At 44.0% G+C, this 21,435-nt stretch overlaps 1 protein-coding gene across 4 annotated transcripts in view; it reads right to left on the bottom strand.

Annotated features, from left to right (window-relative positions):
- The window catches only part of Arhgap44 (Rho GTPase activating protein 44), a 158,131-nt gene that overhangs the window by 39,628 nt on the left and 97,068 nt on the right, over positions 1-21,435 (bottom strand). For all 4 annotated transcript variants that reach the window (XM_034504793.2, XM_034504795.2, XM_034504794.2 and 1 more), the window contains exons 5-8: positions 20,456-20,567; positions 17,788-17,864; positions 11,665-11,782; positions 967-1,035 (exon numbers count right to left, since the gene is read on the bottom strand). In XM_034504793.2, the coding sequence (XP_034360684.1) occupies positions 967-1,035; positions 11,665-11,782; positions 17,788-17,864; positions 20,456-20,567 (376 nt within the window). The remainder of the gene's footprint in view (positions 1-966; positions 1,036-11,664; positions 11,783-17,787; positions 17,865-20,455; positions 20,568-21,435) is intronic.

The raw sequence follows: 21,435 nt of genomic DNA, 5'->3' as shown, positions 1-21,435 counted from the left end.
GTGTGTGTGTAGAACTGTGAAAGTCTGCACCCCTATTAATGCAGGAAGGTGCCACAGGCTGCAGCTGTTCACCCTGTGTACACCGCTGAGCACTTGGTATTTCTCAGCTCTGTCCGCCTGCTACTCTCTCTGAGCCATTTCTTTTCTTATTCTACCATTTCTTTGGTTGTGAAATAAAAGCTGGTGGGTTCTAGGGAACAGGTACACTCAACTGTTCTCCATGGATGATTTCTCTGTCGATGTTTTTCTGTCATTTCTTTATTGAGTCTTATGTTCACCCTGGCAAGGAGTCAGGGTCCAAATTATCAGGACTGGCTGACTCCAGTTCAGGTGACTCGGATCCTATCTCTGGACTAAATCTGCTTTCACTGAGGAGAGGCCGTCACCAGGCCAAATCAATCATTGCCTTTTGAAGTTGGCAAAGGTCTTCAATAGAAACAAATATGCCTTTGTGGGGAGCTGAATATGTTCCTATTCTTCTCAAATCCTTTGCTGTCACAAATCTAGGTTTCTCAGCATGGGTCCTCAGACTTCCTGAGTTGGGCAACTCTGCTGAACAGAGCTGTCTGTACATCTGAAGAGGCTTAGCACTTTCCTTTGTCTACCACTGACACAGTGCCACAGCGCTCCTGAGCTGGGACAACCAGAGGCATCTGTTAACTCCTGAAGTCCGAGGGAAGGGGGAAACATCACTCTTGGTTGAGAATCCCTGTTACTGGTTAACTAAACTGTGATAATCCTCAGGGATGGGGTTCTGTTTTAAGGTTAGGGTTTGGAACAAGTCTACACATGGAGGACAGAATTCACCTAGAGAATGAACCAGCAAAGCACTGTCCACCCAGCCCCACATCTCCTCCACAGATGCTTTCATGCAATCAGAAGGCCCCCTTTTCACCCACCTTCCTTTGCTGTCCACACCATAACAGGCTATAAAGACTCTGCAGTCTTACCTTGGTGGACCCTTACCGTTTGAAAGTAGTTTGCATAGTCAATTTCTTTGGCCACAAAACTGTACATGTCAGCGGAGAGCTGGTCCTGTGCAAGGTAAAATATATAAGAGAGGTTAAAAAAAGAATATCAGGGGAGGGTGGCTAACACCTGTCCCAGACAGCATGGGAGGAAAGGACTTAAACTCTGATGCACCTGATTTTCAACAGTATGTGACCTGTCGAATACTCTTCCCATGGGACTTCCTGTCTCCCAGCCATGGTTCTAGAAATGAATGACTTCGAAAGTCTACGATACTAGTAGTTTCCCCAGAGCTATAACTTATGGGCTAGCAAATCCCAGCTGGTGTGGGACAGTGATGTGCAAATGAGCTCTCTACACCACTTCAGCTTGCCCTGCCCCCTGAAGAAAGTCCAAGCACAGAGGGGCTTACCTCCCTCTGCCACTTCTTGGCTTGTATACTTCACTTTCCTGCCTTCACCCTCAAACTGACTGGATGACCATGAGCACATGGGAAAGCAACAGAAATGCAGTGGTCTGCAGAAAACCCGGATAGATAAGGTCTACAGTAGGGAAGGATTGCTGATTGAAAACCTGGCAAATTCTGACCTCCTCCTATGTTGCACACAAATGTAACAAAGTTAAAAGTTCTTCACCACTAGGCTTTCCATCAACTTGGGTGGCAATGGCCTAATGTTGCCCTGGAATCTGGAACATTTTATTCTGAGAAGAAAGGGTTTCAGTTCCAGAGAGACCTCCATGACATACACAATAAGTGTTCTTTGATGTTAGTAGCATCTTGGGGATGTCACTCTGTCCTTGTGTGTGGAAGCCATGTGGCATCCAGGGGCCACAATTCCTAAAAGAAGCACTCACTGAGAAGAGCTTGCACACTGGAATCAGACAGGCAGAGCAACAACACACAAATCCACTACAGATCCTGAACAAACAGAAGCAGATAGCCCTGCACTTCAGGAAGAGCTGGCCTTGTGACACCTTAGGCAGTCATGATGTGTGGAGGGGAAGTCCCAGCCACATTCCCACTGCCACTGGGTCCCCTTAAACAAGGAGAGGAAAGAAATCATTCCTCCCTTAAGTTGCTTCTGGCCAGCATTCAATCGCAGTGGCGAAAAAAGCAGTAATGATGAGAATGGAGTATAACATTTCTAAACTTGTGTTTTCTAGTTTACAACACAGAAGAATGCAAAATAAATAACCAGATTCTGACAGGTAGAGATCACCTCCACACGCACTGCTCACCTTGGATCTCTCGATGCTACCCACTCACACCTTTTCATATAGGTGCTTGGTTAAGTAAAAAGCAAACAACAGTAAAAACAGGCCCAGACCGACCGCTCTGTAGATCAGTGACATATGGATAAATTGATTCCATGGTTGCATCATGTTCCTATTTCCTCACTAGTATAATGTCCAATATGTACCACTGACATGTAGATGGACCCACTTCCTTATTCCTGGTTGATTTATGATTCTGGACATCAGAATTTAACTATACACTGCCATATAGAGAACAGCCTCCTACAGGAATAATTCATAAATATTTGTTTCCCACGATCATTTTATTCAATCACCACCAAATATATGAGAGAAATCCAAGAAATACGTTATCAGTTTATATTTTTATAGAGGTTAACTTCCCCTAGATTTATTTTGCATTACATTTAGTGCCCACCGTCAATTTCTTGATGTGTGCAGTGAAGAACAACAGTCTGTGGTCCTACTACAGATGGTGAGTTGGTTTTTCTTTTTCATTTATTTTTATGTTTTCGAGACTATGACTCTGAGCTTGGAATTTCACTAGGAAGTTTTAGTTTTTTTTACTCCTCTTTTATGCATGATAGCTAGACTTCGGGGGATGCTGTGGGCTCCTTTTCCTCTTTCTAGGGTTGATTAGCCCAGGGTGTGTATGTATGTGTGTGTGCATGTACGTTAAACTTTTTAAATTCTTTTTTTTAATTTTAATTTTATTTATATGAGTGCACTGTAGCTGTCTTCAGACACACAAGAAGAGGGCATCGGAATCCATTATTGGATGGTTGTGAGCCACTGTGTGGCTGCTGGGAATTGAACTTAGGATGTCTGGAAGAGCAGTCAGTGCTTTTACCCTTAAGAGCCATCTCCCTACCTCTAGCCCCATGTGTATTAAACTTTGACAAAATAATTTCTTCTTAAGACAGACCTTGTTAAGGATGACAGAAGGGGGTGTACCTGGAAAGCATGAGTTCTGGAATTCAGATGGTTCCTGCTCATGCAGATGCCAGGTGGGCCTATGGGCTACCTGCAATCTCAGTGTGTTGGAGGAGGAAGAAACAAGGGATCCCTGGAGCAAGCTTGCCAGCTAGATGAGAAGAATTTTGAGCTCTGGGCACAAATCATACATGTGACCCCAATATATGAGATGAGAATGATCAAGAAAGACACCCGACTTCAGCCTCTGGCCTCCACACACACTCTGCTCTGTCTTTGTTCCTGCACTTCTTGTAAGCAGGACACATTTTGGGTCAAAGGTTTTGTGGTTGGGTCGTTGTCCTTATCCTTCCACTGGGAGTCCTGCCTGGCTACAGGAAGTGGCCACTTCTGGATCCATATCTCCTACTGCTAGGAATCTCAGCTAGAGTCGTCACCATAGACTCTCTGGGTATCCCCCCCCCCTCCACCCTTCTATCCAGTTCCCTCCTTCAATCAACCTTCAATATCTATTTTGTGTCCCCTCTAAGAAAGATTCAACTATCTTTCCTTGCCACCCCCCACCCCCGTTATTTGACTTCTTTGGGTCTGTGGACTATAATGTGATTGATTATCCTGTACTTTATGACTAATGTCCACTTATAAGTGAGCACATACCATGCATGTCCTTTTGGGTCTGTGTTACTTCACTCAGGATGATATTTTCTAGTTCCATCCATTTGTCTGTGAATTTCATGGTGTCCTTGTTTTTAATGGATGAGTAGAATTCCAATGTGTAAACAAACCATATTTTCTATAACAATTCTTCAGTTGAAGGACATCTAGGTTCTTTCCAGTTTCTGGCTATTATGAATAAGGCTGCTAGGAACATAATGGAACAAGTGTCCTTGTGGGATGGTAGAGCATCTTTTGAGTATATACCCAGAAGTGGTATAGCTCGGTCTTGAGGTAGAAATGATTCCCAATTTTTTGAGGAAATACCAAATTGATTCCAGAGTGGTTGGACAAGTTTGCACTTTCACCAGCAGTAGAGGAGTGTTCCCCTCGCTTCACAACCTTGCCAGTATGTACTGTTCTTTGAGTTTTTGATCTTAGCCATGCATTGATGGGTGTAAGGTGGAATCTCAGATTTATTTTGAGTTGCATTTCTCTGACGACTAAGGACACTGAACATTTCTTTAGGTGTTTCTCAGTCTGACACTATTAATGATATTCTGCTATGCTTGCAGAGAGGAACCTAGCATAACTGTCCTCTGAGAGGCTCCACCCAGCAGCCAATAAAAAGAGATGCAGAGACTCACCCAAATATTAGATGAACTCGGGGAGTCTTATGGAAGAGTTGGTAGGTGGATTGAGAGACCTGAGAGGACATGAATTCCACAGGAAGACCAACAAGGTCAACTAACCTGGACCCTTGAGGACTCCCAAAGACTGAATTACTAACCAAAGAGTGAGCACAGGCTGGAACCAGTCCCCCTGAACATATGCAGCAAACGAGCAGCTTGGTCTTCATGTGGGTCCTCCAACAACTGGAGCAGGGGCTGTCCCTGAACCCCATTGCCTGCCTCCTTGCCTGAGAATCCCATGCCCCTAAATGGACTGCTTTATCTAGCCCCAATGGGAGAGGATGTACCTAGTCCACAGACTTGATGTGTGTGTGTGTGTGTGGGGGGGGGTGTTAATGGAGGGATGACACTCAGAGGGAGGCTTCTGCTTCTCAAAAGAGAAGAGGAAGGTGAAAAGGGGGGAAGAACTTGCATGAGGAGGTGGTATTGAGAGGAGAAAAGGGATGATATTGGGATGTAAAGTGAATAAATAAATTTTAAAGAATAAAATGAAAAAAATTATACAGAGATGCACAGTGTTTAAATTTCAGCAGATCAAACAAAGAACAAATTTTGAGGAAAGTGACTTAGAGGAAAAGGAATTAGAGTGACATTTAACTCAGAAAGCATGTGAGCTACTACACGGCATGGGGCGGGTACAATAGTAAGCGAAAAACATTAAAACATTAACTTGGAATTCCATACTCTGAGAAATTATCCTTCAAAAGTAAAGGATAAATAAAGACTTGGCCAGGCAAAGGAAGACTGAAGAGCTGTGTTGACCTAGACAAGACATGCCTAGCATGTTAAAGATGATTCCACAGAAAAAGAATATGACATGATCAGATGCCCAGAGCCCCAGAAAGAAAACACACTGCAAAACAATGAATGAGGGTGTGCTTGGTAATTTTTATTGTTGTTCTCATCTCATAGCCTCATATGATTTAGAACACCTAAAGATGTGTCTCTAAGAGCATTTCCTGAGAGCTTTAACTGGGGATCGAGAGATACTCTAAATGTGGTGGGTGACACCAACCAATGGAAAATAGAGACAGAGAAAGAGAGAGAGAGACACAGATACAGAGAAAGAGATACACACACACACACAGAGAGAGAGAGAGAGAGAGAGAGAGAGAGAGAGAGAGAAAGAGAGAGAGAGGGAGAGAGAGAGAGAGGCGCATCATTTCTCTCTGCTTCCTAACTATGATGTGACCAAGTGCCTCATGCCCCTGCCATCATGCTTGACCCACTGTACCCTCTGTGGTGGTTAAATATGCTTGGTCCAAGGAGTGGCACTATTAGGAGGTGTGGTCTTACTGGAGTAGGTGTGGCCTTGTTGGGGGAAGTGTGTCACTGTAGGGGTGGGCTTTGAGACCCTCCTACTAGCTCCCTGAGAGTTAGTCTTTTCTTGTTTGCCTTCTAAACATGATGTAGACTCTCAGCTTCTCCAGTACCATGCTTCCTGCCCTTGATGATAATGGACTGAAGCTCTGAACCTATAATCACGCCGTAATTAAATGTTGTCCTTTATAAGAGTTGCCTTGGTCATGGTGTCTGTTCACATCAATGGAAACCCTAACTAACACACCTTCCAACTATTAACCAAAGTACATTCTTTCCATAAGCTGTCTTTGCGCTGCACTTTGTTCCAGTAATGAGGAAATTAACTGATAATGAAAGTAAAATGAAAGCTTTTTGGTTCTTAAGTGGTCTCAGGGGTGATAGCTCCCAAAAGCTAACATTAGCAACAATGTATTCACATTTGAAAGTACTCGGTTATTAGGCACTTTGCATACAGAGAGCCAGGCATGAAGATCTGTGTTCCATCTCTGGAACCCACATGATAGAAGGAGAGACACTATTTTCCAGAGTTGTCCTCTGACCTCCTGAGTGTCATGGTGTGCCTGCACACCAGAATTCACACACAAGGAAGAAATACATAATCTAATAAGAGGGCATTTTTGCACTATGTTATTTGAGAGTGGACTTGAACTAGCTTGTAAATTATAATTTCTATTGAAGCCACTAAAAAAGTAAAAATGGGAAGGTATTGTTACTTTAAAGAAGAGAATTAAAATCAGATAAAATGTTCAATTCAAACTACAAATGAAAGAATTGCCGAAGAGAAGCATAGGAGCAAGAGTAACATATATGAATCAGAAGCACGCGCTAGATATCAACCTGAGCTATTGATAATCACTCTGAACAGCTCTAAATCTATCAACTGAAAGACAAAGACTATCAGAACAGCATTATAAAGCAAAGGCCAATCAACTATATGTTGGCTATGGCTTTAATTATTTTGTATAGATTTATTTATTTATTTATTTTTATATTATGTGTTTGAGTGTTTTGGTGGCCAGGCATGTACATGTATGTATGGTACTTCAGGAGGTCAGTAAAAGGCATCTGATCTTATGGAACTAGAGTTACAGATAGTTGTGGTGCCAATGTGGTGCCAGGAGCCAAACCTGTGTCATTTGCAAGCGTGATAAATACTGTTAACTATCAAGCCTAACAGGTCTTAAACCCAGAAGAAGCCTGCTTTAAATAAAAATGCACATATAGATTAAATGTAAAGGGAAGAGCCAGGCATGGAGACACTTGCTTATAATCCTGACACTCTGGAGGTTGAGGAAAGGGATGAAGACTCTGATGCTACTAGGGAATGAATATAGGATGAGATACTGTCTCACTATCCTTCCCAAAAGAAGAAAAGGGATGTACAAAAACACAGACACACTTTGCCAAGACTAATCAAAAGAAAGTGGGTTTGGGACATTGTTATTGCAGATAAAGCAGACATTAGAGTAAGGAAAGTTATTGGGGCAGGAAGGGTAGGAAGGGACTCCATTACAAAGGAGTCAGTACTCCAGAAGACATAATAATCTTCAATGTATATACAAAACAGCAAGCTGTGTCCATCAATAACTTATAGAACTCCAAAGGGAAACACCATTACTGTAGAAACGATAGCGGCAGGCTGGAAGTCAGCACAGACACTGGTGAACTCAGCAGATCACCAATGGCATAGGTAGGACACACACTCATCTCCAGTAAATGCACACCATTCACAAACGAGCATGTACTCTAGACAAAGACAGACTATGTTCTGGGCCATCACACATACTTGGAAATGAAACATAATAAGGCCTTATGATGTCTTCCTTCAGATTCAATGGGAAACTGGTATTAGGAAGAACACTGTCCCAAGCACTCGAGGGACTGAGGGACACACTGATAACTAGTAACCCATTCTGTGCTGACTGTAGGCTTCACAACTCTTGTGAAGCTGAGAAAATGCAATTGTTACAAGGCTACAAACTCCTCTGTGCAGCACAGGACTTACCAGCGAAGCAGGCCAGATTCCAATTTGTCAGGCAGCCAACCAATGGACCAGACACCCGCACCATGTGGAAACAGAGGGTGGAGATGCCACTGTTTCTCAAAGCAGGAGAAACTGGTGTGTCTACTAGAAACAGCCTGCTACCTGAGCTCAGAGCCTGTTTCCCACAGAGCAGGGGCACATTCTCAGTTCCAAAGCTCTGAGTGTCCCAGCACAAGGTGGCCTCTGCAGAGGACCTTTTTCTCCCTTTGCTCCTTACTGCACACAAAGGGAGTGCTGAGTGTGGAGAATCATCTCTCTTTTTGCATTCCAAAAACCAAATGGCCAACAGTATGTTTTGATTAATATCAAATGAAGGCAGATGGAGAAATCCCAGTTCTATTAAAACACGTGCTTTCTTTGGCTCTCACAATCTATTCCCAACTTTATTTTACCCAAACCACTTCAACAAAAAGGCAACATAAAAGTCTGTGGTCAATCGCAAGATTCCAATGTTTCCCATTTATCATTATAAAAACAAGGATAACTTTATAACTATTTGTATACAGCTATTGTATGGAGGAGAAATTTACATTATCTACAGAAAAATTACTTAAAAACCAGATATTTTTCCTTTTAAGTGTCTTGCTTAGTTGTTTTTAATTAAGAATTTAAAGTGGGCATAAGATCTGAATAGACCCATTCTCAAGAAAATGGACACAGGGCAAACAAGCATAGGAAACAATTGTAACATCATTATTAAGGACTTTTAAATTAGAAGAAAAGTTATAAACAATGTTCTGACATCCCTTTTAGAAGGGCCAAAAAAAATCTCAGATACTGACAACACTGGATGATGAGACAGATGAGGAGCAACAGGAATACTCCTTGCTGCTGTTTGGAACACAAGAAGGAAATGAAAACATGTTCACACACAAGAACAGCATCTGTGTTCGTAACTGCCAACAGTCTGCGGCACTAAGATGCCCCTTGGGAGCTGAGTGGACAAATGATCTGTGTCACATCAAGAAATGCATACTGTTCACAATTTTAACTATGAGCTTTTAAACCAGGAGGACAGCTTGAAGGAAACCCAAATGCCTGTGTGTAGGGAAAGCTGGCAATCTGGAAGGGGCTGTCAGCTCCCTGACGGCAGCTATGTGAGTTCTGAAATCTGCAAACTGACAGAGATGGCAGGAAGATGAGGAGCCACCAGGACTTGGGGTGACCTCATGCTACTCTAATGTCAGTCACACATCACATTTTGTCCATATCCTCTCAAAGTACAAGCCAGAAGTGAGCCCCGGTGTGAGCTGGTGCAGGCTGAGTGAGTGAGTCCCACTGCAGGTATAAACAGGGCCATGGAAACTAGCTTTCCACTATACTTCTTCCTGCTGGGACGTTCAAGGTCCTCTCAAAACAGAATTAAAGTGGTTTTACTACTTAAAAACTTATCTCAAAGGTTTAAAGAAAGGCAAAATTTTTTATTTTTCAAAAGGTTTGAGAGAGAGAAATGTTTGATGTGGGCCAGTTTTATCTTTCTCAGCATCCCTGGCTTGCTTTTCAGAAGCTCCCACTATTTGCACACGGCCGTAAGAAATTCCCAGGTGTCCTTTTGAATCACAAACTCAGTTTCCTGCCAGGTAGATTGTGGTCTTGACTCAGAACAACTCCACACTCGAACTGTTCTTCATTTTGAAGCCTCACCTTGCATCCTAATCGCCCATTTCTGTAAGAAACATCATCTCTAAAGAGAGACGGCAGTCATGACCATAACTGCAGGCCTCCATATTTATGTGCACACATATGCATCATACACACAGCGCAGGGCACGTAAACTTACATGGTCTGGTTAGGCTGCCTGGCTGACCAGCTTCAGGGATCTGTCTCTGGGCTCCACCCTGAGCTATATCTCCCTGCCCATTACCTCTCCTTTTATCCATCAGGATAAGAGAGTTTGCTGTGAGACTGTGTCTCCTGGTAACATCATAAGTTGCATCCATAAAGTTTCATGGACACGACCACCCAAATGTGATGTGAACAAGGATGGCACCAATAGACATGCCAAAGTGGACAGAGAATGCCCAGAAGGCCTCAACCCTACACAAAGAACTGCAGGCAACTAGGCGATGCTGAGACTGGGAGAAATAATCTTCCCCAGGGAAGAACACCCCAATTAGTTATCCAGTACCAAACAGCCAGCCCTGAAACATACATACAAGTAACACTATACAGACTAAGCAGGATATATTTATGTATTAGGAAATATATATTTATATATGGATACATAGTTGCATGTAACAACAATCAATTTAAAAAGTGACCATGAATTTGAAAGCTAGCAAGGAAGAGTACATGGAAGGATTGGAAGAAGAAAGGGAAGTGAGAAATGGTTATAACTATAGTCTCAAAAAATCATTTAAAAAACTAATATGAATTTTTAAATAATATATAATTAATTTACACTAAAATTAGATTAATTATGTATATGACCTGACTTGTGGGAAAGATTTTCCAATTTTTTTAACTTATCTTTATAGCATTTGGTAAAAGTAATAAAGTTTGTTGAATAACAACCCTGCCCTAAAAAAAAAAAAAAAAAAAAAAAAAAAAAAAAGCTTTTGAACAGAATAACAGGATATACAACAGAAAAAGTATACATCATGTCCAAATCAGCAGGAGAGAGAATTACACCTCAGAAACAGCATACTAGCTTGGATTTGCCATTGACCCAGAAGCACAAACTGCCAGTCTGCCTCAATCACAATGAATCTGAAGCATTTGTATTTCTCTGCTTGGTTTTCACAAGATGGCAGCCTGGGAGACGGAGGATTTTTAAAAAACATCTTTCAATGTTTCTAATCCCAGAGAAATACTGAATGTCGTGTGAAAGCGAGGTCAATGCTACCTGCACAATGTGGCTGCAAGAGTCAATGAACCAGGCAAGAAAACCATAGCCATCTGCAACAAAGCGTCACTTTCTTTAAAACTGCCTGGGAAGGTTGTGGATACAGCTCTGTGGCAGACTGCTTGCCTAGAATGACAAAGCCCTGCATTTAATACACACACAAACACACCACACACACCACACCACACACACGCACACGCACATGCACACACACTCATGTACAGAGCTAACACACAATAGGAACGTAATATATTTGCAGAAATGAGTTTTCTAATATTTGGGTCTAAGTATAGTTTTCACAGGTTTGACTTTCTTAGACACAAAGACATGTAAAGAGATGTAAATATATACAGCAGCACTATGAATGGTCTATGACTCATTATGTCCAATCTGTGTATACAGTGTGTGTACGGGGTGGGTATAATAGATGGGAAAAGTAATGCATTCAATGAATGACTTAATCCCATAAGTACAGGATCTCAGTTCTTAGAATTAACCCCTCTCTCTCTCTTAAAAAGGAAATCTGTTTCTTTGTTGATCTCCAAGCTAACATTTGAAGTGTCTCCCGAGAGTACATACAGTGACTTGGGTAGTATTAAAAAGCAAACAAGAGAAGAAGCATTTCACTATCACAGGACTCGAGGCTCAGTCTCACTTGACCCCAGCACCTACAATGTATTCTTTGAAACTCAATTGTCCTAAAGCTCCCTACAAAAATGAAGGTCATGCCCTCCTTCCTTACAGTGTCAGATCTGCAATGACAGTCTGGGCCTCCCTGTTCTGGTCACCCTCAGGGCCCTGAGACTGAGCTCATCATGTACTCTTAGGAGACAGGAGTAGGAAATGGAGCATCACTGGCTGGGTTCTAAGGAAACTCCATTGACCAACACAGATAATCCCTAAGGCCTCCTCAGCCTATCCCAGGAGAGAAGAGCAAGGAGAACAGGTACCCGGCAAATCTCCACTCTGTTGGCAGCCTCCTCCATCTCCTCCCTGAGGGCATCGGCTTTGGCACCCGCAGGCTGAAGGCTGCTGGAAAGCCCTGAAGACTTGGAAGTCTGCTGCCACCTGATAGAAAACAAGAGAGAAAGAGGATACACATGAGACAGGTGGAGCTCAGGTGGAACCCAGGTGGAGCCCAGGTGGAGCCCAGGTGGAGCCCAGGTGAAGCCCAGGTGGAACCCAGGTGGAGCCCAGGTGAAGCCCAGGTGGAACCCAGGTGGAGCCCAGGTGGAGCTCTGGGGATATGGCGGAGTGCTGAAGAAATACCTGGCCTTGAGTTGTTGGCCAGGAGGCTTGAGCAGGAAATACCAGTGCCACACTCAGAGAGAGGATCACCTTTCCACAGGGGAAATGAGTGAAGCTAAGGATCAGGTGACCCTACTCACAGGGCCAGCATCCTACAGTTTGCCACTGTGTCCTCTATGACCTTCTACACACTAAAGCCAGATGACAGTCACCATTGCTGTCCTCTTTTCACTGACAAATGACAATTGTTGACATTTATGGAGCAAAGCACAACCTGCTGATTAAATCTAACTAACATACCCAGCACTTCACTCAGAGTTTGCTACAAGATATTTGAAACTTAAGTAGGCCCACGGTAGTGAACAGCAATGCATCCCATATTGCAAAATGACCAGCACTGCCTTTCAGTGTGGTCGCTGTCATTCATTTAAGTTCCTCACAGTCTCATGGGTTTGGATGCACCTTAGTGGCTGAAGCCAATAATGGGTGTGAGGGAAAAGGAAGAAAGACTATCAGGGTTAAAGGAAACACTGATAGACTTAAAAGCCAATCTGAAGGTAAAACTCTGCACTGAGAAATCTGGAATCTCATCAGGTCGACATTTAGTAACCACATAGGAATTCCGTAAAAACTCATCTCTGCAGGGAGAATCCTGGCCTCTTGAGGAAAACACCCAGGAAACAAATATGGAGAAATAAATGTTAACCCTTGTGTTTAGTTGGTGGCATCAACATCAGGGAAAGATTGAAAGAACAGAATGGTCCTGCAATGCTCGGCAGGGTTCCTCTTCTGGTGAGTCTGAGATCTCACCCGCTCAGAGGACCAGCAGGTAGGAAAAGAACAAAATAGTCCATTATCGTAACTTGCCAGCTGGATCTTTTATCTTCCCCAGGAGAGACAGATCTATTTCTAGCCTGTGAGAAGCATAGTGAGGCAGTCAGCATGACAAATGGCAGCTAAGCCTGACTTTAGTCTGGGAAATCAGGAAGATGAAGGGTTGGGGAAATGGGCGGGAAGATGCCTTGCCTCAGATGGACTGGTGGAGCTCATGTGGGAATGTGGTCATGAGTGTTTCAACTGACAGGAGAATTGAGAAATCTTCCTGAGAAGTCCCCTGATGAAATGTGACAAGATAGGGGGTTTTCTTTTAAATAGAATATAAGTACAGACCAAGTGAAGACCTTCCCCCCACCTCTAGATCATGTCTGCAGCCTGGGGTCCAAATACCACGACAACCTCTTCCCCTGGACCAGTCTTAAGTCAAAAATCTTATCAGCAGCTAGCTAACTGGTAGTTCTGCTGGGTTTTCCTTTCTCTTCTAATCTGTAGGACAAACATAAGAATGTGGGGGTGATTTAATAGCAAGATTCATGGGGGCATTTAATAGCAGAAAGTCACAAAGTGAAGGAAGGAATCTCTCAGCCTTTCAGAATGCAATATGGAAAACCATTGTACAAAGGCTCTCAGACCCTGGACTGGCTACAGGCTACCGGGAAGATACAAGCCCTGAAAACCATGCTGATTCCAAGGTTAGAGAAATTTGAAAAGTGAGTTCTCTAAGCTGAAACAGTAAGAAGCTAGCAGGGATCCCAAACAACTCTTCCTATAGAGATGCATAAACGACCCACTGACTGCAACTATCCATACCTAGTCAGCTATGTAAATAAAGACATTAAAGTACTGGGGGACTTGGGTCATATAAAATATGGGACATCATAGTTGTAACTTATATGTGACAGCAAATACACCTAAATGTTGATTATAGGATCAAGATAGAGCCACCATCTGACCAGGCTACCAAAGAAGAGCTAGCTAATAGATGCTTTAAAATGTGTGTGGAAGGAGGGGGCTGGAGAGGTGGGTCAGGGGTTAAGAGGGCTTGCTATGCTATCAGAGGGCTATAGTTCAGATCTCAATGTTCACATCAGCTTTCTCTCAGTATATTTAGATCTATTTCATCAACTTAAAGCAGACAGGATAGAATTACTTAAACCCTGACAAATGCATGTGTTCGATACAACTCTCATTAAATGCAGAATAAATAAGATGGATCTGACAGATTCACTAGAGTTGTGCTAAAATTCAAAGATCTAGTCATGGCAGTATTGACCAAGATGTGCTGAGTGAGGATAAATAAAAGTGACTTTAAGGGGGCTTCATGTGGAAGCACTGGGGTATAGTACAGTTCACGGGCAGCAGACGGGAGGGAAGGATGCCTTGATGGCCAGACGCAGCTCAACACCGGTGTTAGGGCCTAACAAATGTGGCTGACTGGAGAAAGAGTGTGTGTGTGTGTGTGTGTGTGTGTGTGTGTGTGTGTGTGTGTTGGGGGGATGCTGGGAACCAGCTGCCTCAGGAGCATAGCTTGCGATTCCTGCTATTCAACATGACTCTGGAAGTCGGTGTGAAATTCATGGCTGTATTCTGACAGCTGTTCCTCGCTGACTAAGTGTGCAGCTTGAAGGGAGACGGCAGGAAGCAGTGGTTGGGTGGCTGCTTGATTTGGCTGTCAGCAAAGTCCTACAAAGCAAATAAGCCCAGGCTGCACATAGCCACTCAGCATCAAGGGACAAGAGCAAGAGCCTTTCCTGAGGATATCCTTCTCACCCTAAAGACTGTCACCTGGAGAGTCAGTAACTCGGGGGTTTGGGTCAGTCCTCTCATCAGTTACTAAAGCAGAGTCATGAAGAAAAGCCAGACAAGATCATGAGGAGCCTGAGCTACCTACAATATCTGCCAAGAGACCTTCTATCCCCTAACTCACAGCACAAAGTGGAAAACAGAAGGCCACCAATGTGATAAAGGCGATAAATTGCATTTATAAGAGAAGGACAATTTTGGTTGTTTCCTATTTCGTTTTTGTCTAAAATACAAAGGTGCCAAAGGGTTTGTTTGCTGTGGTTTTGAAGGTAAAATGCTCTCTACAGACTTGTGTGCTTTTACAGTTGGTCCCCAGCTGGGGGCGCTGTTTTGAGAGGTTGTGGAAGCCTCTGCCCATGGGGCCAAGCTGACATAAATGTAACTGTAAAAGTCTGGGATAGAAATTTATAGCCTGGCCTTCCCTCTGGCCAAGCTTGGCTTCCTAACTAGTAGGTAACATGCCCAGGCCTCTCAAACTCCTATTCCCTCAGCTGCCAACTGTTCCAGCCAACGCAACGCACCTTCCCCACCATGATGGACTGCATTCCCTGAACTGTGAACCAAAGTACCCTCCCGCTTAAGAGCTTTCGGTCAAGTGTCCCCTGACAGTGCATGGAAAAAACAAAACAAAACAAAACAAAACAAAACAAAACAACATCTAATACAGGGCCCAAGCTGAAATCTGTAAGCACAGACATTAGAAAGGGAGGATATAAATTTCCTTAGCAGATTCGAATATGTAACATGTATATTCAAATACGTAAAACGAGCTGAGAGATGAAACTGTGATCATGGGTGAGAGGCCCTACTGACACTTCCTCAGCCCTTCAGAATTCACTAAAGCTTAAATTCACTAAACAAGACCAGCCATGGCCATGACTTGGTGGTTATTCTATTTCTCAAAAAAAGATTAAAAAAAAATATGTGAGAAGGCAGCGACCCGCTTCCACACTAACATTCAACCATACACAGGAAGTCTGCATTCCTTGTAGAAGCAAAGACGACCTAGGGGTGAATACTCAGGTTTTTAAAGAAGGAAATAAAACCCCCCAACCCCAGGGAGGGACGTGGTGTCTACCTCATCACAGCAAAGAGCAGTCAGCACTACTCCAGTCAACGGACATGACTCTCGTCTGACTGCTGAACACTTGTGTCATGGGATGGCGTTTTCTGCAGTATAGAGACTTGGTGATAACAGCAGCCCCAAACCCCTCCTGCATCCTGTTCTTTTCCTGAGTGCTCGGCGTGGAGGTGTCCCAAGAGTCGTATCTGGGTTGTGTCACTGCCCCTTTCATATTAGTTACTTTTTCATATTAGTGACTTATGGAAGAAAGTCTGTTTTGGCTTACAGTTCCCGAGGGAGAATCCATAATGGCAGGGGAGGCACCGCACTGAGCAGGAAGCTGAGAAGACACAGCTCCAGCCACATGTGGAAAGCAGAGAAAGCAAACCAGGAATGGGAAGAGACTGGACGGTCTAAGCCCACCCTCTGCAATGTGCTTGCTCCAGCCAGCCTCCATCTCCCGAAGGTTCCATTACTTCCCTAAACAGTGCCACCAACCGAAGACCAAGCATTCAAATACCTGACTGTCTGGGCACATGTCTCACTGTAACCGCCACTGCCTCCCCTGAAGGCAGATGGGTTTTACAGCCTTCCGTGGCCAAGAGGATGCAAATGTCAACAATACCGGGTTTGTTTCCAGCCGTTTGCTTTCGGGTTCACCTGATTATCTGGAGCAAAAGGCATTCGCTTCCGACGTATAGTCATGCTGTGAAATTTCTTTCTAAAATGTATTTTGAAGAAGTCATTCAGGGAGACCGAGGCTTGGTATATATCAGTTAAAGTAACTTCTCTGCCGATGTAACCCATGCTGTTTTTGATCAGTGGTGACTATATGCACCTTCTATCCTTCCAGCTATAGAAACCCCACCCCAAGCCCCCAGTATAACAACATTTTCAGCATGGGCTTTATGTTGAAAAGCACTTGGGATAAGCAGGAGCACAGGTTACTTTCCTTGATGCTCTTAATACCTCTGCAGATGGCTGGTACTCCCTGTGCGAAGGTGAAGAAATACATTCTAAGAAATGATTCATCCAAGGCCATGGGTCTGCATAAGAGCATGCCTGGATCCTGTTTCCTGACTTATGAACCCTACTGCAGGCTCTTAATCCTAAATCTCTCTATCCAAGAGCATTCTGGTTTTGCTTGTTTCATAAAAGTAAAATAAGATGAAGTGATTCAGACTGAATTACAAAGGACTTACAGTAGAAACAGTTCCTTTTAGACCAGTGTGTATAAACTTTTATTCTTTTAACTTAGATTTGTATGTGCATATGCACACATGCACAAAGATAGATAGATTGATAGATAGATAGATAGATAGATAGATAGATAGAGAGGAGGGAGAGGGTAAGAGAGAGGGAAAAACAGAGAAGGCAAGTATGAACCATGTCCACACGTAATAGCCACAGTTAACATCAGGGCCACTGGTATTGATCTTCTGAACCTACAGGAAGTTTGTAGTCTCTGAGTAGCAGGTACTGAATGGCCTTGGAGGAGCCTCACAGAAGGGCTATCACAAGGACCCTCAGTCTACAGCATCCACTTCAGCAGCTGACACATGTCCAGAGTGAGCAATGTATATCCACATCCCCTTGATGCACATATAACATATCTCTGTCCTGCCTCTTGGTTCTCATGCCCACTCTCCCCCAAGTCATGCATCTTCTTCCTGTACTCCAAATACACCACCATAGACCCTGTGCACCGAGCCCTCTGCTTAGACAGTTTCCCCCACATCTTTGCACCCCTGCCTCCTTCTGGTTGTACAGACTCTGACCAGGAAACACCTAATCAAAAAGGCACTCTTCTGCTTCCCCATCTGATGCTAGTGCCTCTTCCTCCACCTTTCCTTTCCAAAAATAGCCAGTGTGCTTTTTTTTTCTTCAATGCATGGCTGTCTGAAATTGTCTTCTTGCCCAGATCTACCTTCAAACTCAACTGTAGCCTCCAGGCAGGCAGGGAGCCCATGTTTCTGGCCACTGCTGTTACCTCCAGTGCCTGGTACACAGAGGGTATAAAGAAAAGCTTAATGAATGAGAACCACACAGACACAAACCTGCTTCCACACCCAAATATCATGGACCTGCCTATGAGGCTGAGAAGGAAGGGAAGAAACTCTACCTGGTCCGGGAAGAATCCATGTCAAGCACCAGCTTTGCTAAGTGTTTCCTTTGCTTCTGAATATTTGGAATCTCCACCTGAAGTTCCAGAAGAGAAGAGACACACAGTCAAGCCCAAAGGTCAAGGTTAGTATTTGAAGAGTGTGGCTCTCAGAGAATACTTGAAGAATTACTGACAGTCACCTGAAGGTTTGCTACAAGTTTCCTGCTACTCTGTAAGCAAAACCTTTCCCCCTTCATCACTGTCTTGAGTCCAATCATCCACAAATAGGAATTATGTTTCACATTTATAATCTGATGTCAAGCTCCAGGATTTATCATCTAGTATAACCACTGCTTTCCTCCCTCCCCCACCCGTGTGTGTGTGTGTGTGTGTGTGTGTAAAACTCCACCTGAGAGTTGTCATCCACATTTCAAGGACACAGGGACACAATATGGTGTAGTCACCCCAAGCTGCCCACTGCATTTCTAGAACATATTTTTGTTTGTTTGTTTTGTTTTTTAAGACAGGGTTTCTCTGTGTAAGCCTGGCTGTCTTGGAACTCACTCTGTAGACCAGGCTGGCCTCAAACTCAGAAATCTGCCTGCCTCTGCCTCCCAAGTGCTGGGATTAAAGGCGTGTGCCACCACTGCCTGGCTTCTAGAACATACTTATCTTGTGTACATATTGTTCCCTTAACCAGTAGCAGATGAAATTCTCAATTCTTTCCCTGAGCTGCACCTGTTCTTTCTTCCCTGGACACCCAGCAGGCCCCTCATCAGCTGGGGCCATTTCTGGGTTCTGTGTATCTCTGCTTGCCTGGGAAAGGCAACAGTCCTGCTCTTAGCCAAACCAGAAACAAACAAATAACAAAACAAACAACAACAGCAAAACCGAGCTAATGGCTTCTGTGTCCACTTCCATAAGGGCCAAAAGCCGGAGAAAGGAAGGGCACACTACCATTTAAGTGCTAGCAGGCCTAACTCAAATGATCAGCTGAGCTCAGAGAAACCATGGCCTTAGCAGACCCGAGATGCTAAGGGGCTGCAAAGGGATGCCACTAGGACACAGTTTATATTTATGGAAACAAAGAAGCCATGTTAGCATATTTATAGAAATAAAGCAAGATTTCCCACAGTCAGCAGTGAATAACTCAGCCTCCGTGGAGTTCTCCACAAGGGCTTCTTCCATATTGGTTGTATGTGGATGCTCTTTTTACATTTTTCTTTCTAAAAATGACTTCCTTAAGGACTCCAGTGCAGGGTTTTGGTTCTGGGCCCAGCAAAAGTAGGGCAGGATGGGAGAATTAAAAAGGAAAATTGGCTATGAATTGAACTGAAATCATCTTGGAGCTGAAGTTGTTGGTTCCCCCCCCCCACACACACACACACACAGGGGAAAAACATGAGAAACCCCTAGTGCTCTGTGAAGAACTTTCCACCCACTCAGCTGAGCTGGGAGGAGAAATGCACCAAGGGGATACCTACAACAGCAAGAAGCATCATTAGAGTGCACAGAGCCCAGGGCAGGACTGGGAGACAGAGCTGTGGTTCTTGTCTCAGCAAGGGGCCTGGGTTCCATGCTGAGTCTTGTGTCACCCTCCACCCCATCCCGACACACACACTTTTGGGGTTGTTTCAGGCTTTGGCCATAGCCTTATGAGGAGCAGGTGCCTCTCATGAGTGTTCCCCGCCAAGGGCAGTTGGGAATGAGGTCAATGGTTAATTTATTCCATCCACAGTGTGTGATCCAAGGGCTCACAGCTGCTCTATACTGAGCCATCAAAGGGCCATGTCAATTTATTCTTCGATCTCCTTAGGTTCATAAGTAATTATTTATTTATACCTCTGTCTCAGAATAAAATACAGAGAGATAAGGACATGCTGAAGGTGATCTAGAGATGAAACCAGATATGAACTGGGCAATATTACAAAGCTTCTAAACCTTCTAGTCGTGAAAGATGGTGTCATTTTAAATTTAAATGGGCAGGAGATAACTAGAATTAAATCTGAGTCTCGCAAGTTGCCCCAGTAAGCACATTCCATGTGTGTCATGGCTGAAGAAGTCTAGGGGCTAGCTTACAGCACAGGGACAAACAGTTCCATCTCCCACACAGAGCAACTGTTAGGTCTTGTATGGCCAGTGAAACACAACTGAGAGGTCCATAAACATCCCAGCACGGCTCGTCTCACTGGATAAAGCTGTGCCAGGTGGGAATTAGGGAAACTGCCACAAAGACGTTAAGATAGCTTTTTAATAAAATAGTTTACTTTAGTATTGTGTAAAATCCAGGAAGAAAAGGATATCAAGCAAAGAGGCCTGAAGATGCTCTTGCACCAGCTCCCCAGACTCCTCAGGAGGGAGCTGCCACTCATGCTACTAGTTACTGAAGACAGAGATGGGCAGGGACTGGGTGTTGGGAGGGGCCAGGGTGATGGGCTGAGACTTGGGTTAGAGACAGAGGTGAGTCTGCCTGGCTTTGTATGTTTAGCCATTCGAAGGTGAACAGAGAAGACAGTGGGGGATGGAAAGAAGCTGAAAGCTCCTCCACCATACTTGGAAATCTTGACCATGGTGTGTCATCCTGGTGGATGACAGGGTCAGTGACTGGGGAGAAGGAAGGAAACAGTAGAAGGCTGGATGTGAATGAATGTCACTGTCCCAGGCTCAGCCTCACTCAGTGTCTCACCTCAGCTAGCAGGAACAGGGGCTCGATCACATCCCTCTCCACTTGCAGCTCAAAGTGGATCAGCTCCTGAGCTAGCTTGTCCTCTGTCTCTCCACAGAGCTTCAGCATCTTCCTGCAAGCAAGGGGGGAAAGGCATCCTGAATATCCTGGACCATCACATTAGGCAGAGTCACACTTCCTCATTCTTGGCTTAATAAATGTCCCCAAGTCAGTGTCAATAAACTGACCGGTTTCCATGGCTACCAGTGACCAAGCCATTCCCATTGTCTCCATGTCTGAAGTTATCACAACAGTGATATCCCCAACAGTGCTGAGTGCCAGGGACAACAGGTTACATGGGAACTATGAAAAATGGGGTGAGCGTGGGGGCAGGGGAAATAGGAACGCCCAAGCCCAGTCCTCCAGCATTGGGATTCAATTGCTTCCTGTCTCCTCTGGGATCACCAGAGAGAGCAGGTAAGACGGGTTCTCTATCACACCACACCTTTAAGCAAATACCTAAAACTCAATTCTGACAGGACCTCACTTGAAGAAAATACTCCTAAGCTGTGGAAACTCACTTAGTATGCAATGAATATTTAGTGTGTATATGGAAAAAAGCCGGAAAGTCACCCTACGAATTGCCCAATACTGACCAAATGGCAGACAACATAACAAAGAGAAAGTCAGTCCATTTCCTGAGAAAAGAGACTATTTCAAAGATGTTAGTTTCTCCCAAATGGCTGTCTTCTTTACACAGTACAATGTTCATTGAAACTCAGGTATGTTTTAAATGTCAAAGAAAGAATAAGCAGACAATTTAGTCTCAGCTGATAGAATCCCTTCTCTGTCCTAATATGCTTGCACATAACATGATGCTACCACTTGGCTAAAAATGTTTCCACCATTGGTTTTATATTCACCTTATCTTGCGTAAATGGCTCTTCCCTCAGTGCAGGGACTGAACCCAGCAGCTTGCACACAGCCAGCAAGAATGCTAC

The sequence above is a fragment of the Arvicanthis niloticus genome, chromosome 6, assembly GCF_011762505.2.
Source record: "Arvicanthis niloticus isolate mArvNil1 chromosome 6, mArvNil1.pat.X, whole genome shotgun sequence".
NCBI lineage: Eukaryota > Metazoa > Chordata > Mammalia > Rodentia > Muridae > Arvicanthis > Arvicanthis niloticus.
The sequence above is the reverse complement of the archived record's forward strand: the minus strand, read 5'-3'. Positions and strand labels throughout refer to the sequence as shown.